Below are 17,227 nucleotides of genomic sequence, written 5' to 3'. Positions count from 1 at the left end.
AAATTTTCAAACCAGCTTGGTCGAAGGTAATTCCTGCGATTTTTTTGGGTTTTCATTTGAAACAGATCAATTAAAACAGGAAAGAAACGAAGCGTCCGGTAACTCAGCCATTTAAAAAAAATTACAGACCATGCAGTAAAAATGGCTCTTTGACAGTTATGAAATCTCAATCTAAAATCGACAACAAACTCTTAAACATATTGCACATTTTTGATTGGTTAAGTCAGTCACAATTTGAAAATTTGGATCTCGTTAATTACCCCCCCCCCTCCCCTAGGGTGCATAGTAACGAATTTCCATCCCTGTAAAGAAATAATTCCATGGTTAAGCACATGTATATTTTGTACCTTGTAACGAATCTCTCCCCTTTTTTGTAAAAGGGTGAGGGGGGGGGGAATAGTTGAAGAGATCCGAAAATTTTTACAAAAAGAAAATAATTGAATTATTTCAGATCAAATTAAATAATGATTTGGATCAATGGTGTTTTAACAGCCAGTATATTTGAGTGACATCTATAAAAACAAAATTTCCGATAACACAAGATCGCCATTGTTAAACTTTGAGGCCGTGCAGCAAAATCAGATATTTATTTTTTCAGCCGAACTATCGGAGGCAATCTCAACAAGATATAAAGCGATTTAGCATTTCATTAAATAAATCATTAATACATTTTATGAATCTAATCATCAATTTTAATTTAACACAATTCTTTTTTATACTGTGTAGTTTCCGATTTGATAAGGAAATACTTCTAGAACGTTTTCGAAAATTTTAAGAAAAAGTTTTGAGTTTTTTGCTTGAATTAAACACAGCATTGACTCTAAAGTTACTTTACGAATGCGTGTTGCATCACAGTTTGCCTTTTTGGACAGGTGTTACGCAATAAATCATTTTGATCAGGATCATATAGAGAATTTTATCTACGCTACCATATATAACCACATTTAAATTGTCGTCTTTCTTAACGTGAAATTTGTGTATACGATTTTGTCGTGTATGACGCTGAACTTTCACTATACGACTTGTTTATTATTCATAATCCTGTTTTGACGTAACCTGTTGCAGTCATTTCTGCGTCGCTGCATCTATTTTTTGTCGTTTTTAGTGCTAGAGTCGTGGGGGGCTCATGCATTATTATTTTGTGTCGTACTAAATTGTTGAGAATCGCATGAAGCAGTGACTTTCAGTTTCGCTCGCGTCGTGTCATGTCCTCTTTTTTATGCCGTGTCGAGTGCCATTTCTATCATGTCGCATTCAGAACGAACTTCCAATCCGTAATCATATTTTAATTGAAATAAATTCAATGATCGTGCTTTTATGATTGTGCCGTGTCGTGTCGTTCGTGATCGTGTCGTGTGTCATGGTGTGTGTTTACGAGAGTAGGTCGTCGTCGTTGTCGAATCCAGTGAGACTCATAGCCCCAGTTGAGCTGATCGAACTCAGAGACATGGAGAGTAAAGTGTTCACACGCGGGGTAGTTAGCTGGGCCACACTTTGTGTCTGAAAACACAAGTTTTTTTGGTCAGTTTTTAGTTCTGATGAGCTGTAACCACACTTTGAGAGCCAATATATTACTCTTAGTAAAACAAAAGGTTTTTGGGGACTTATTAATTGATTCAAAAAAGTGTGCAGAAAAAAACGAGTAATTCACTTAACTTACAGGTGGATGTGGATGGAATTGGTGTCGAGAATTTATACTGTTTTTCTATAATTTATTTTTTGTTTCTACCATTATCAAAGAGCTGAAAGAAACTAAGGATTAGGGGCCACTTTGAACACCTCAAGATACGTGTGGTATCATATTTAAGAAATTTTTGGTGGATATATATTTTTCGTGGAATCAAAAAAGCTCTCTCAGTCTCGAGAAAAACTGAGTTTACACTGACTTTTTGATTGAAGTGAAAACACTCACCGGAGATTGGCTCGGAATGACTGTGTTGAGTAAGACATGTACGAATTTGGAGAACATCTCCACGTTGTCCATGTTGCTGCTGGCTCCACTCTTGTTGAACGACTGGGCGAAGCGCCAGAAACCACCGAACCCAATGGCCTGCACAAAATAAAAAGCCATCATAAATACTATAATTACTTATTTCGTTGTGAATTATTATTCTTAAAAATTAGTAGTTATAAATCAGCCTGTATCAAATACTATATTTTGTTATTTCGTTATAAAATAATTTCCTTATAAGTTATTAGTTCTAAATTAACCTGTAAATTGGTATGTTGACTATGATGATGCGGGGTCCCAGTGCTACTAGCATTACTGCCCCCTCCCCCATTATTATTAGCATGAATTGTGTCTTGTGCAAATATGTTGTAGATGATGCTCTGAGCTGCATTGATCAGGTCTATGTCCACACTCTGGGTCAAAGTCTGAGTCATTTTCTGGTCTATCAAGGTGTATCTGGAATAGAGAAGAGAAATGAATGGAGTGCGGTCAAAAAGTAGACATATCATTAAGTATACAAATCGTAAGACAATCTGAATTGAGATAAGAAAACAAACGTACGAGAAACTTCGATTCTGATTGGTTTACGACGTGTCTACTTTAAGACCTGTCTACACGTAATCAAAATTATTAAAAGTTTTAGGTCTGATAAAATAATTTGTCGGGACAAAAACTTTTTCTTAAATATTTTCATCACATTGTCGGCATTTTCTTCTGAGTTAGTTATATAATTTGATTTATAAAAATTCAATGATTCAAAAGCATGATACATGCACAAAAGAAGCATTGAAAACTCCACAACTATAACTCTAATAAAAAACTTTGTTTTCAAGAATTTATATTATTTTGCATTCGTTTTCTCTTTGACTATCTTTATTAAAATACCTACAAAAACTTCGGCGTAACTGAAAAAGCAATCTCATATACTGACGAAAAAAAAATCGAAATTCATCAAAATGTTACTCACACGAGGGGGAATATTCTGGGGAAGACGAGCGACGCCTCAGCTAGATACTCGAACAGCACTTTGTACTCGTTCTCATCCGCCGTGTTGCGCAACATAGTCGCCTGCAAACAAAACATCTTTTTTAATTTAAACTAATGCTTTTATTTTACGGTTCCTCTTAAATGGAAGGTACTCTTTTAATTTATCTTAAAACTGACAACCAAATTCGTTTTGTTATTTCATCTGCTCACAGAGCGCAGAAAAAACTGCCAAAATTTGATATAGAAGCCACGAGCAGCTTCGCAGCACTTGTGATAGCGCACACAGAGCATTGCAAGCTAGTAGGTAGAAAATGAGACGGAGCTAGGTAGTCGAAAAATTTTTTAAAATAAAATGTCAACAAAACTAAAATGTCAATTTTTTTTAAACTAGGTATCGATTTCTATTTCTGCCTCGTTTCGGTTCTGAGGTAGATCGGTTTCGGGTAACTGGTTAATTGACAACGCTTCATTTCATACGTTATTTACCCGTAAGTATCAGAAATAAAAATCAACAAAGAATAACGCACAGCCATAAATTTCAGCATTTAAATGCAGAATTCAGAGTAATATAAAACGCGAAATGAAAACATTAAATCAGTTTTAATCATTCAATTTTCCAACTTTTTCAATGTCTTTCTTAACTTTTGACTTCGTTCACCAGACGATTCATAGGTTACGGCCTTGAACTTTCTCGCAATGAATTTTAGCGAGAAAAATTTCGGTTTAGCTTGCGGAAGTCGAGAAACACAAAATTTTGCTTGCGTTAAATAAGCGCTTAGGCAAAATTGATTAAACAATAATTAAGTAGAAAAATCTTGGGTAGACGTCCGCTAAGCCAAAAAGTGTGTCATTAAAACATTGTGGGATCTACTTAACAATCTACCCCTTTTCAAGAAAGGGGGGGAGATTGTTAAGTAGATTGTTAAGTAGAATTTTCGACCAATCAGTATGCAGCAAAATTCGAATTTACATACAACGCTCTAGTGCGAATTTACTGTTTATATTTACAGGGGTGGAGATTCTTTAGTAGATACAGTAGGGGGTGGGAGATTGTTAAGTAGATCCCTTTTGTGCTTCAAACAGTTTAAATACTCGAGCTTGTTGCGTCCTCCGAAGCACAAAATTTCATTTGCATGTTTTCTTGACCTTTCGACACATATTATGAGGCAACAGAAAAAATTAAAAATACGCCCAAAACCATGTAGGCCGAAGAATTTTAGAGGATAAAATAGCAAAATGGAAATTATTCAAAACCTTTAAACTCAACTACCTGCATAAATTTTCAATTTTTTTTTGGAAATTTCCAAATTCCATAAAAATAAACAATGTCCAGCCGGGACTCAAACACAGTCCTTAGAATACCATTTTATCATTACGCATTTTATCAATTTTTTTTTTCACAAATCAAAAAATTAATCTGCTTGAAAAAATATTGAAACTTAATCATGGGTACCAATACGAATGTTAAAATAGACACTCTTAAATAAAAAGTAGCTGAATATTGTCAACAAAATGTGGAAATAAGATTTGACTTTGAGTCAGATTTCCCGCTAAAAAACCACCCCATCGAGAAAAACCTAGATTGTTTCCCTTGCCTAAATTATAGAAATGCAGATGCTAAGGCAATTTACCCAACAAAAAAACGAAGAGAAAATTACTTTTTAAACATTTAAAGATAACAATTCAAGTTTGGCCAGACCGGACTAGAACACATGACCTTTGTCGCCCAAAGCACGGGTGTCACTTTTTGGTGACCAAGTTATTTACTGTAGAAACCATTCTAAGTTTTTTAGACAACGCTTACTACTTGCTAGTGTAAACATCAAACATATAGAATTTTTGAGAGCAAATCTAACCAAGATGGTCAGTAGCAACAGTTTGTCATTATACTCAGGCAAAGCACTCTCGGCGAACAAATAGTCGCAGTTCTGTGCCGCCTCCTCATTGGCTGATGACTGGCCATCCTCATCTGTTGCATCATCAGTTACGTAATCACCGCCTCCACTTCTATTTCCGGCTTGTTCTCGGTTCTCATTCCTTCTTTCTGCATTGCTTTCAAAAAGTGAGTTATCGTTATCTGATTGATTGGTTCCTGTTTGTTGCGTAACATTTGCGACATTTCCTGCATTCTGATCGGTCGGATTATTCACGACTCGTGGGCTAGTTTCTGGCGAAGTGTTCATGGTGGGTGAATTGGCAGTGGTAGTCGGGGTCAGATCGCCCGAAGTGGGCTGTTCGGCAATTGTCCCATTCGTGGGCACGAATGACATACTCGGCAAGTGGTTGGATCGTAGTCGGTTGTTGAAGTGTGATCTGAAAAACAAAATTACAGTAATTGTTTCGTATTTTTATTTGACCAGAATGTCTTATAACTTTCTATAAAAACCAAAAAAAAAACATTTTTTTTCTCGAATTTTTGTTCGAAAAACGATAACTGTTTCAGCAATGTGCAAAAACTGATAAAATCTTTTTTTTCGAAATGAAGAATTTTTGAGAGAGAAAACTGAAGCTTCAGTAGTACCACAACCTAAAAATTTTTGTACAAGATTTTAAAAAATTAGTAGTCTCACCTATCGCCAAATGCTCGAAGTCCTCCGACTGTTCCTCCTCCCATACTCATGTGTCGACTATGATGGTGGTCTCTGCTCCTATCCCCCTTCCCCTCTTTGTCATTCATGGCGAAAAAGGGGGGCAGAAGAGACATCGTGTTCTATGAAGAAGTTTGAGGCTATTTTCAACTTTCAAAGTTGATACTTAACTCAAGATTTTAGATTTGAAGCTTTACAAGAAGTAGCATGACAACTAATATGATAATAAGGGAAAATCTGCCAGACCATCGACCATTGAAAAGGTTTGAGTAAAAAGCAAGAAAAAACTGATTTATTTGCCCCATTTTTAACCAGTAAAAAAAACTATAAAAAACTTAATCACTGGTCAAGCATATGCAAATTTCTGCCTCTTTATTCATCTTCCTTTTAAAACCTATGCAAAAAAATCTTGAAGAGATCCAAAAAAAACAATTATGTTCAAAATGTTTTTTTTGTCTAGTTTTTTTTCTAAAAAAGATTCAAAAAATTTAGTAAAATGGTATTTTTTGTGTTTTGGAGGAGCTCACGCAATCAATTTTGTCGACCTGCAAGTTCAAGTCACATTTAAGCAAATGGTTAGTTTTTGATTTTTTTTAACAAATTTTGTAATGGAAAGAGAGGAAATTAGCCTGAAGAGACAAATGACGTCGCATTCCTCCAACCCCTCCCCCTCCGGAGCCAGAAGAAGAGCCCCCACCCCCACTTCCAGGTACCAGTCCCCCCATGAGGATGGAGGGCGAGAATGTGGTTGGGTGGGTGGGGTGAATTGGGGGCATGAAAAAGTAGGGGTCTGGGGTGAGTCGGATGCTGTTACTGGATCGACTGGCAGACCTGGAAAATAAGCAAGGAAAATTAAATTATTCTTTAATTTCAAGATCGAAACAAACATTTGGGAACTTTTTTCGAGCATGAAGGCTGAAACAATTTTTCCGCCGACGAATTGAATTATTGTTGAGCGCTTGAGCTGAAGTTTTTTTGAGCAAAAAAATCTCCAAAAATGTTAATTATATTGCATAAGTCGAGAGTGAAGGCCCTAGTTATGTATAGAAATTATTGAATTAATTGATCAAAAAATTTTTCAACTCACATGTTAGGAAATGGGTTCGTCTCTCCGATCAATCTTCGTCTCTCTCCCTCTCCATTATTGCCCCCCTGTTCCCCCGATGGAGCAGCACTCCCCTCCAAGCTACTCGTGCCGAAGTAGCCAAAGTTGGGAGATCCCCCCTCGAAACTCCACGAGGTGAAGGAGGGGTTGGCGAAAGACGACAGTCTGAAATTATATTAAAAATTAAAGATAAATGCACTTTATAAATATATTAGAAAACAAATATTTAAGAAAAAAATAATAAAAACAATGCAAGTTTATTACCTTTACGAACGAAAACGTTTCGGAACTGCTCGAGCTGTTATATTTGTGCTCAACCAATTAGGTTTTCCATTTTGGACAACATTTTACAATTTAGGGTTTTCTTTTTGATGAACCCATCCAAAGAAAAGGTTTGTTTTTGGAGCCATTATAAAACTATAAAAAAACTCAAAAAATCACTATTATTTTATCAGACAACGTAGTTTAAATTAACCTGTAGTTTTTATATCTCAAATTCAACTTTGATTGAACTTCAGTAGAAACTGGCAACAGAGCAGCCAAATATGGAATGTTTTCTCGACACACGTTGAATTTGTCACTGTTCAACTGCAGAGTATTGTGAACTGAACTGTTCGACCCGTTTCTAGACACCGGGTCAGGGGTTCGATTCCCACTTGTGGCGGATGCTTGGCTTCCGTAAACTGAACTGTTGTTAGTACTATGGCTGGAAATGATAACTTGGTTGTTGTTTGGTTGAGGCTGCGCGTCAGTTTGGGCATTTTGATGGCTATTTGTTTGCGTGCCTGAAACAAAAAAAAATCTTTATTGCTTTCTCGAACCGAGATCATAGGCTCGATTTAGAAAGTGAAAAAAAAAACAGTATTCTCAGCAAGATTTGATATGCATTTTCAAAAATGCTAAGCGACACGTATTTTGAACCTTCGATGCGGTTCTACGGTTGATCAAGTGTTTTAAACAAATCAGAGTGCTTAGCAACACGTTAATGAAGATAATTTGTTCAATCGAACTGAGCGGCATGATTGAACAAATTGTTGATAAATTTATAGTTCTAACCTTGTGTCACCCCTCCATTTCTCCCACTGACCCCAGATTGACCTTGGGTTTGTTGACCTTGTGTGACCCCGTGGTTTCCAGTACCACTTCCACTATTGCTATTAGCGCTATTGTTATTTGTCTGCTGGTTGTTTACATTGTTTGTATTGATATTGTCTGTGTTTGTGTTGCTGTTGCTGCTGTTGTTGTTTTGTCGTCTTCGTTGTTGTGATTTCAGTTTGGAGATGACAGTTAGCATCATGTCCAGAACAAGTTGGGTTCTGTTCACTACTTCCGGGTGGGGGTGACGAAATCCTGAAACAAAAATGGGCTATTTTTACTTATTTCACTCAAATTCGCAAATCTTAAAACGCAAAATCAGAAATAAAAATGTTGAAATCTGATTGGTCGTAATTGAACTTGTCCGCTAGATATATAATGAACAACGCGTCAAACTTTGTAGTGGAGCTCTTTTAGGTAGAGTTAGGTAGAATAAGTAAAAAGTTCCCACATAACCACCGTGTTAGTATTAAAAAAACGTTCTGTTTGGCTGTGGGTTTTTCAACACGAAACTTGTTCAATATTGTCACCGTTCAAAAACGCCATTGCCATGTTATAGAATAGTTGACTTGCCTTTCAGCAGGTGTCCAACAAGGGCGAAGTGGAAGTTGTTTCTGAAGGACAACCCCACAGTGTGTTCTATCTGCTTGAAGTGCCAGTCCATCACCGGGTGCAAGTCCATGTACACCTCATCCGGCGTCTGGAATAAGGATCAAAACTTAAAATTCAAAAAATGTTTTGATTCTGACTTTCGAATTTGATAGGAATAGTTTCGGCTTGATACTGTTGATTTTTGTAAAGTTTTAAGTGTTAAATTTAATGTTACAGGCTGTTTTAGAGTTATTGGTTCAAATCCAGAAGAAATTTTTTTTTGCATCATTAGGCGTCTCAAAGAAACTGAACTGAAAAGATTGAATTAACGTCTCAAGTAGAAAAATCAATGTATAGAAAAATATGGAAGGCTTCACAATTTTGCGTGTCATTCTTGCGCAGGTTAACATACAACTAGAACGAGTTTTATTCTTTAACTTTGACTCCCAGTTTAACTCCGCATTGAAGTCACATAGAAAACCAGTAAAACTTTGAGCATTTTTTGAAGGATGTTTGGAAATGCAGAAAATAACGCAAACTGATCAAAGACAATTCTGATTAATCTTCATTCATCATCTTCTTTTCGGCACTGCACCAAGTAAAGATCATCCAGCCCACTATTGTTCCGACCATTTGAAAAATGGGGAAGGACTTTGTATTCAGGTGTGTTTTAGTTTTTTATTTTTGCTTTCCACGCAAAATCAGGTATTACAAATAATCATCGGACTGGAATGAGTGATATATCATATTAAAGCCCTTTCAATCGTGATTCGAACCACATTGAAAACTTCCAAAGAATTTTCCCAGTGTCGAGAAAAAAGTTTTAATTTTTCGTGTTAACTCGAGCGGATAAAGCAAGCGAGCAGGCTTACAACAGCTGAAATGCCTAATTAATCAAGTAAAACTAGTTTTTGGAGTTTTTTAGCTTCATTTTAGTAACCAAAAACTTCAAAAAATTCTGAATTGTTTTTCGGTTTTTCTAGTCATTTTTGTCCAATCTGCCTATATTACTATGGCTGTCTAATTTGCCTACATTATATTTTTAGTCATATCTTTTTATCACAACAAGCAGAAAAAAACTACACTAAAATAGCATAATTCTTAACAAAAATTTATAAGAAATAAAGACAAAAGCTTTCGGAAGATATAGAAAAGCTGTATCAACTTCTTTGGAACCGATTTCTTTCGAGTTCTTAGATAATGTAGAAGAGCGAAGCTTGTGTGGAAAGTGTTTTGCGAAATCCAAACTAAAAAGAAGTCATATTAAAACGTTTTCGAATTGTTTTGTGATTAATTCATAAAAAAAACTTTAAAAAATACACATCTTATTGAAATTGGTTGATGATGCAATTGTTGATAATGACTGATAGAGTTTTTGCAATTTGGTCGATCATTCGGGTTATTTTTTGTGGAGTATTAAATTTATATTTGCTTTTTTCAGTTGTGAGAAAAAAAAACAATCATGTACACAGGCTTGAATAAAAATCAGTACAATTATTGATTGGCCATCGATTACTCCCAAGTTGCTACAGAACAAGGTCCAAGATGTTCACTGATGTCGATTTCTGGTAGTACATCATAACATTGCACTTTTGTACTATGCAGAAAATAATGATTGGTGATTCAAAAATACAGAATTTTTTTTAACAATAAATCGAAAACAGTCGAAAAGTGATCAATTTTGATGTCTTGGGTTATCATTCCAATAACGAAAAATACATTGAGCTGCGATTCTGGAATTAAAATTTCTCGACACGAATTCTCGACAAAAAAATCTCGACACAATTTATTCACAGTGTCGAGAAAAACCGGTTTAAAATTATTGATTTTTGGTCTAATTTCGAATTAATATGGGGTGAGCTTTCAGGCCTACAATAGCTTATTCAAGCTTACTTTAAGCTGTGAAAACTTCTTTTCACTCAAATAAAAGTAGTTTTTGGAGTTTTTAGCGTCATTTAAAAAAAAAAAATTAAATTTTTGTAAACAATTTTTTTAACAGTTGTTCTGGTCAATTTTCTTCAAAAACTGTATTCCGAATGGCCTTTTTTACAATAACTGTCAAATATGCCTATGTTCTTTTTTCTTTCAGATCTTTTTATCACAATATGCAGAAAAAAAACAACCCCATGTTGTATAAAAAACCTCTTTTTCTATTTTTTCAAGACTGTGGTCGGAACATTTTGTGCTACTTGCACAGTAATCGGCTATTCTTGTTTTATTTGAAATCGCGTTGCACTGCCATTAAAAAATTCGTTTATGATCAGGTGGCGACTTTAACTCAGAATCAAATTATTATCCTCCCCACCAAACAAGATTAACGGGGGGAGGGGGGCACTGATTATGAAAAACAAAGCTTGGTGTCTGAATCTGATTGTAGAGACTAATGGAAATAGAAGCGAAAATGCGTTTTTGTTTTTGGCCGTCAAGCAGAAAAGATAAATATGACATGCTTTAACCTTATTAGAGAATAGTCCGAATGAGTCAAGTGTAGTGAGGTTCATTTCCATTAAGCTGAGTCCTGCACTGTATAGACCCACGTCATCCAACTGCATCACACTAAACAAAGACAAATTGAGAACATTTTTGTTCCAACCACTTCAAAGTGGGAAAGATCTATGAGACATGGTGATTTTTAACCATCAACTTTTAGGAACCTTAGAAAAAATTGTAGCGCGCAACTAGTGCCATTGCAATAAAAAAGTTCAAACAAAATGTCGATCACCAAAATGAAATTCGAAAATTATATCAGTGGTGAGAAATTCTGCTCTGATTTTTCCTAGTTTTCAGACTCAAACTCATTGAATAGAGAATGATTTGTTTCTTTTCAACTATTTAGGTTTCACAGTGAGCCTAGAGAAGTAACATATAGCTCAACAGGTAGAACAATTATTTCCAGCACAGTTAGCATTGCAAAGTTCTTTGTAAAAATCTTTGAGAAATAAATGCATTTTGGTTTCTACTCGGAGTTTAAAGTTAACTTGTAGCATTTTCTATAAATCTCTTTTGCTCCTCTTTTTTTTTGCTGAATCCACTGTTTATCATCGTTTGGTTGAAAATCAGTTACAGTGCACAGTTACAGTGCAAAAATGAATACTTTGCAACGGTAGATAAATTTTTACTTTATTTCCAGGCTAAAAAAATTTGATTAAAAAAGTTAAGATGTGTAATTTGACTTATGAGTTCAGTGACCCGCCCCACGGTTACGTAGCAGTTTTAGATAACCGCGTATTCATAATCGTCAGAAAGCAGACAAATGCAATACTAACCTATCAGAAATTCAGAATCGAGACAAGGAAGAAATTAAGAAAAAAATAATTTTTTTAAAATTGCTGCTCATCTCGATTCTGATTGGTTAATGCAGTATTTGTCTGCTTACTGACGAGTATAAGGTTAATAGTTAATGAACACATTACAATAATTTACCTGACGGCTACCCAGAACAGTGTCTTGTGTACATGTGAGTATTCCACAGGCAGGAATGACTGTACTCTAGTTAGACAGATCACAATTGACTCAATCAGGTCAATGTCGTCCTTTGTGATGGCTGGGACTTTAGTCTGAAACAGAGCAACAAACACTATAGAAGAAAGAACAATTTAGAAACTTCTAGATCATTCTCGAAGATTAGAGAAATGGATATTGGAACAATGATTAAAATGGGTTGTCTAAAAATTGCGACTACTTTTCAAAACAACCCCCCCCCCACAAAAAAGAAGAAAAAAACCCTGCGTGCATCACTGATTACGTATTACCATAATTTGATTTTGTTCAAAAACGGGGATAATGTCACGACAGAAAGACTAAGTATGCAAAAATTTCAAAGCAATGAACGTCCGTTAAACTGTCTAAATTTCTTTAAATAGTGAACTCTGATTCCCTATGACGTAATTTTTGGGCACTCGGTCTTTTTAGCATGGGGGAGTTTGCCGTTAAATAGTACCATAAAACGCAAGAGAAACTTCCTTGGCTTGCAAAAAAAAACTCTTAAATGTTCACTTTTGGCCATATTCAGATCAAGTTTTCGAAAGGACTTGGAAACTTCAGCGCGATCAAGTTCAAAATTTCAGATTTCAAATCATTTTAACTCTTCCAAAACAATTTGGTGATGACTAATTGCAATCTTTTCGAAACAGAAACATTCTTCAGTAACCAAAATGCGAAAACAAATAAATTAACAATTCGATAACTCAAATATGTGTTATTTTGGATACATTTTTGCAGACTAATAACAGGTGTATATATATTTTTCTTTTTTAAAAATCTTCGACGATGTTATTTGATCAATAAAAGGTCAAATAAGGTCAAACTGATTCAGTTTCTTGTAGCCTCACGGAAAAACGTACAACTGATTTTAAGAGCTAGTCTGGCCGAAGTCGGGCAGCTAAAAACAGAAAAAGATAAACTAAGCACCAAGTGGACAATCTCCCCCTAAATCACCTTTGGGGGGGGGGGGGGAGTCCACTTGGTTAAAAATAGTATTTATCAGCCAATCAGATTTGAGTATAGCACATGCAGGCCTTATTGCTTGATTTGCCATTTAATTTCAGAGGGGATGTTTCACTTGGTCGGAGATTTTTCACATGGGCGGAAATTAACTCTTATTATGGTGTTCAGGGAGAGGGCCGGCCTATTAGCATGCGTGTTGATTAACATACCATAAAAAATGCTGTTGACTCGTTCGTTGCTTCAAGATTTGCAATTTTGATTTGCCCAGTTTAAGCAATTATTGCACGATAATAGACACACGCTTATCGCTTAGGGCTTAAATTAAACATTCGGCTTAGCGCCGGAAAATTTATGCTTTGAGATTTAGAATGTTTCTAGGCCATTCTTCAAGAAATCTGGCCGCGTCGTAAGCTATAAGATAAAACCGGCGCCACTGAGAGAAAACATTGAGAACAGCACAATACAAAAAGTTGTCGCGGCCGGTTCTAGGATAGGACCAACACACGAGCTGATCAGCTCATCACGGAGAACCGCTGATGTGCCCCTGCTTGGGAAATAGATAAAATTTATTTAAAAATTTTTCTGGGTTGGATAATGGTGCCTCACCTTCCAGCAACGAGCACAAATCATGGAGGGCCTCAAACATCCAACCTTTCGATTGACAGGCGGAGACATAACCACTTTACAACAACTGCAACATCGCTGCGATCGACACCAATGAGAGCAAACTTTGTGACCGGCACCACTGAAAAAAATATTGTGGCCGGCTTCACTGAACAAAAATAAAAATACTGGCGCGAATGTGGACAAACTTTGCGATCAGCGCTACTAAGAAACATTGCTGAAATCGTCACTACTGAAAACATTTGTCGCGACCGGCGAAACAGAATAAAATTAATACAATCAGTACGACAAAGCAATTTGCGGCGACGAGCGACACTGAAAAAATTCATTGCCAAAGGCGCGAAGGAGAATACGCGCGCGACTGAAAAAAATTGCTACGATCGGCACTGCTCAAAATATGAATGTGACAAAAAGAACAAAAAATCTTGCAAACCGCACACAAATTTAAAAATGCAAACATAGCGACCCGAAATTGTTGCGACCGGCACGGCTGAAAATATTGATGGGACTGGCGCAACAGAGAAACCGTTGCGGTTGGCACAACTGAATTTTTTTCTCGATTGAAACCACTGCAAAAAAATGTTGCAACCGGCGCAACTGCTAAAAATTGTTCCAATCGTTACGATATAAAATTTTGTTGCGACCGGCACTACTGACAAAACATGATGCCACCCGCGCGAAAGAGAGCAAACGTTGCGAACTGCGGTACTGAGAAAAAAACTGTTTCAATCGGAACGACTGAAAATATGGATGCGATTGATACCACAAAAACATTGCGAATGATAAAATGACAAGACTTCGTGGCGATTAGCACCCGAGTGAAAAAATTCTGCAATAGAAGTGACTGAGAGAAACCGTTAAGTTTGAAAAATTATTTGCCACCAGTATGACTGCGAAAATGGTTGCGACCAACGGTAATGAGAGAAATTGTTAGAAGCGGCACGACTGAAACTTTTTTGCAATCGTCGCGCATAAAAAAACTACGCATTGTCACCCATGGAATGAATTAAATTTTGTAGCTTTTCGCAGTTAAAAAAATTACAGAGTGCCTGTCGCAGTTAAAAAAAAACTACTGATAATTGGCAATAAAAATTTGCTTAAAAAAGTTGAACACGATCACCTTACAAAAGTTACGATTTTCGCTTTTAGAACCCTTCCAACAAAAAACTTCTCACAGAAAATTTACGAATCGTCACCCTTAAATTATAGATCGTCGGCCTCAAGAAAATGGACGGTTCGTCGACTTTAGAAAAATTACAAAACGCGGCACTTAGAAAGTCACGAATTGTCCCCTTAGAAAATTTACGAATCGCCACCTTGGAAAACTGACGGATCGTGGCCCTTCAAAAGTTACGATTGAACGTCTTTAGAAAAGTTACGAAGTATCGCACTTAGAAATGTTATGATTCCTCTCCCTATAGGAAAATTACAAAGTATCGAAGTTAGAAAAGACAAGGATTCACGCCTTTAGAAACCTTACGAGTTTTTCCCTGTACAAAATTCGAAAAATTAAAAAAAATGTCATCATTAGAAAAGTTAGAAATTGGCTCACGCTTTTAGTATGGTGTCAAACTGCTCTTTGAAAACGAAAAAGAGCGTTCTAGAACCTGCAGATCAAGCCACAATCTCAAATCAAGAGTTGGATAGACTTTAACACACGTCAATGTATCAAAAATTCCGAAAGCATGAAAACAATTTTGATGACTGTTTTAAATTTAGTCTTTTCAAACTATAAAACTTTCTTCAATGTCAAAAAAACTAATAACAAATCTTTGTGTATTTCTTTTCTGTGAATTCGGTATTATCACGAATTTCGCTTCATTTTACCATTAGGATAGCAAACTTCCTTATATTTTGGGATACTGATCAATGTTATTGATTCAACAATAAAAATTAGTTACGTGGGATTTCACAGCATATCCCATGCCATTCTAACCCATGTCGAATAGCCTATGCAATTTTAAGAGCTAGCCTGGCGGAGTTTCGGGCAGCTAAAACTTCAGAAACTTAAAACTGACTGAAACTATTCAAGGAGAGTGAAAATGTAAAAATCAAGTCAAACCGCTTCAATTTTTTTGGCATGACTTAAAAGACTATTTCATTTTCGACTCTTCGGGGGGGGGGGGGGGGGGCGAGGAGGAGGGAGGGGTGTCTTCTTGTAATAAAAAGACCGAACGCGCAAAAGTTTGCAGCCAATCAACGTCCTTTAAAAGTGGAAATACAACTAATTTTCTAACTGGCTTTTACATTTCGAATACTGAATTCACATAGTGGCTGACTCAAGTGTAATGTTGTCCTTATAAAAAATTGGCGAATTTGGTTCCATTTTGATATGTCATCAGATTTTGTCATAATTATTAATTTTTCTACTCAAATAATTGAAAAAAGCCAATAAGGAGTTTTTAACTCAAATAATTTTAAAAAATTGTTTTTGGAAATAATAAATAATTGGAAAAGGTTTAATTTTCTCAATCGGGATGATCCGTTGCAAAAGGACCAGTCCAGAGAAACAAACTGTTCATGAAAGCGCCCGGTGGATATCGTGCGTAGTCATCGGAAGTTATTGAGGGGAATACATGCGCTGTTTAAATGCTCTGTTTCAGATTAGAGAGATGTTAACTTGATACAATAATTAACTTAATTAACTAACCAGAATTTGTAACAATGCTCGAATGTCCATATCAGTGGCATTGCGACTAATACACCCCAACACAACAATGGCCCTGGGTTGAAATGCTGGATTGTACTGGAATGCGAATCTCTGTACTAACTCCGCCCACTGTTGCAGCCACAGACTGCCAGGGGGCACTTCGGACAGACAGGCTTCCATGATTTCAACCAGACTGTCAACCAGACATTCCAGATCCTGAAGAGAGAAAAAACTGCATTTGACTTTTCACATGGCCGGTTCGAAAATCTTAAGCTCTCAGGATTTCCCGATAACATTTTGAGAATTTTTCTGTAGATTTCGAAAACTGTAATTTATTGGATAAATTTTTGTCAAAGTAATAATTTTGTATAGCGATATGCTAATTTTGGACCTTTCCCTAATACTTTGATACTTTGCATTTAATTCATTCGACCGGGAAATTGACAAAAATTTTTGATAAAAAAATTCACATTTCAACAAAAATTTCGTTTGATTTTTTTTTGGGGGGGGGGGGGGGGGGGACAAAAGTGACTATTATCTGCAACTTGAAAACTGTTGACTCTTTTTCTTATTCTCCCACCTCAAATAAGCATCTTTTTTATGACGTGCTGAAGCATGAAAACCAAACAAGGTTAATCAAATCAGAATGCCAAATTTCACTACACTCGGTAACATAATTTCGACCAGAAGAAAAAATAAATCAAATGTGGTTGGCTAAGGAATAAGAGCCCAACTGACGAGTCAGGTAGATTTAAATTTGCAATAGTGGGTGATTCTTCGAACTCACCTGAAGTTTGAGTTTCTCGCCCACTCCGTTGATCTTCTCATTACACTGGAATGCAGTCACGGCCGAACTCTTCACGTCTTCAATGTAGAACAGTCTAAATAAGGAAAAGAGAAACAGTAAAAAAAACAATCAAACTACTCTAGAACATGCTCAGAAAATTGTCCAGAACATTTGGTTACATTGGCTATTTTTGAATCACCTGTAAATTCACCAAAAACAAACGCAGGCAAGAATTTTTTTTAACTTCAAATCAGGTAAACTAGTCATTATAGTTTAGAAAAAATTTCGTTTAAAACCAATATTTCGATCGCTCCAAATGGCCTGAACAAAACAATTCGCCACCAACCTGAAAATTTTCCGGCATTTTCTCCGATATAAAGATCGAACAAAAAAGAAAAAAGAA

The 17,227-nt window shown here is 36.1% G+C and overlaps 1 protein-coding gene across 1 annotated transcript in view; it reads right to left on the bottom strand.

The window, feature by feature from the left end:
• Window positions 1–358: 358 nt before the first annotated feature.
• LOC134854992 (neurofibromin-like) overlaps window positions 359–17,227 on the bottom strand; it is a 214,012-nt gene continuing 197,143 nt past the window's right edge. The window contains exons 51-65 of the mRNA XM_063871372.1: window positions 16,825–16,918; window positions 16,038–16,253; window positions 11,741–11,874; window positions 10,774–10,873; window positions 8,300–8,426; window positions 7,688–7,981; window positions 7,107–7,416; window positions 6,614–6,796; window positions 6,156–6,357; window positions 5,509–5,648; window positions 4,795–5,251; window positions 2,919–3,019; window positions 2,212–2,407; window positions 1,913–2,050; window positions 359–1,500 (exon numbers count right to left, since the gene is read on the bottom strand). Of these exons, the coding sequence (XP_063727442.1) occupies window positions 1,372–1,500; window positions 1,913–2,050; window positions 2,212–2,407; window positions 2,919–3,019; window positions 4,795–5,251; window positions 5,509–5,648; window positions 6,156–6,357; window positions 6,614–6,796; window positions 7,107–7,416; window positions 7,688–7,981; window positions 8,300–8,426; window positions 10,774–10,873; window positions 11,741–11,874; window positions 16,038–16,253; window positions 16,825–16,918 (2,821 nt within the window). The 3' untranslated portion in view covers window positions 359–1,371. The remainder of the gene's footprint in view (window positions 1,501–1,912; window positions 2,051–2,211; window positions 2,408–2,918; window positions 3,020–4,794; window positions 5,252–5,508; window positions 5,649–6,155; window positions 6,358–6,613; window positions 6,797–7,106; window positions 7,417–7,687; window positions 7,982–8,299; window positions 8,427–10,773; window positions 10,874–11,740; window positions 11,875–16,037; window positions 16,254–16,824; window positions 16,919–17,227) is intronic.

The sequence above is a fragment of the Symsagittifera roscoffensis genome, chromosome 10 (assembly GCF_963678635.1).
Source record: "Symsagittifera roscoffensis chromosome 10, txSymRosc1.1, whole genome shotgun sequence".
NCBI classification, from domain to species: Eukaryota; Metazoa; Xenacoelomorpha; order Acoela; family Convolutidae; genus Symsagittifera; species Symsagittifera roscoffensis.
The sequence above is the reverse complement of the archived record's forward strand: the minus strand, read 5'-3'. Positions and strand labels throughout refer to the sequence as shown.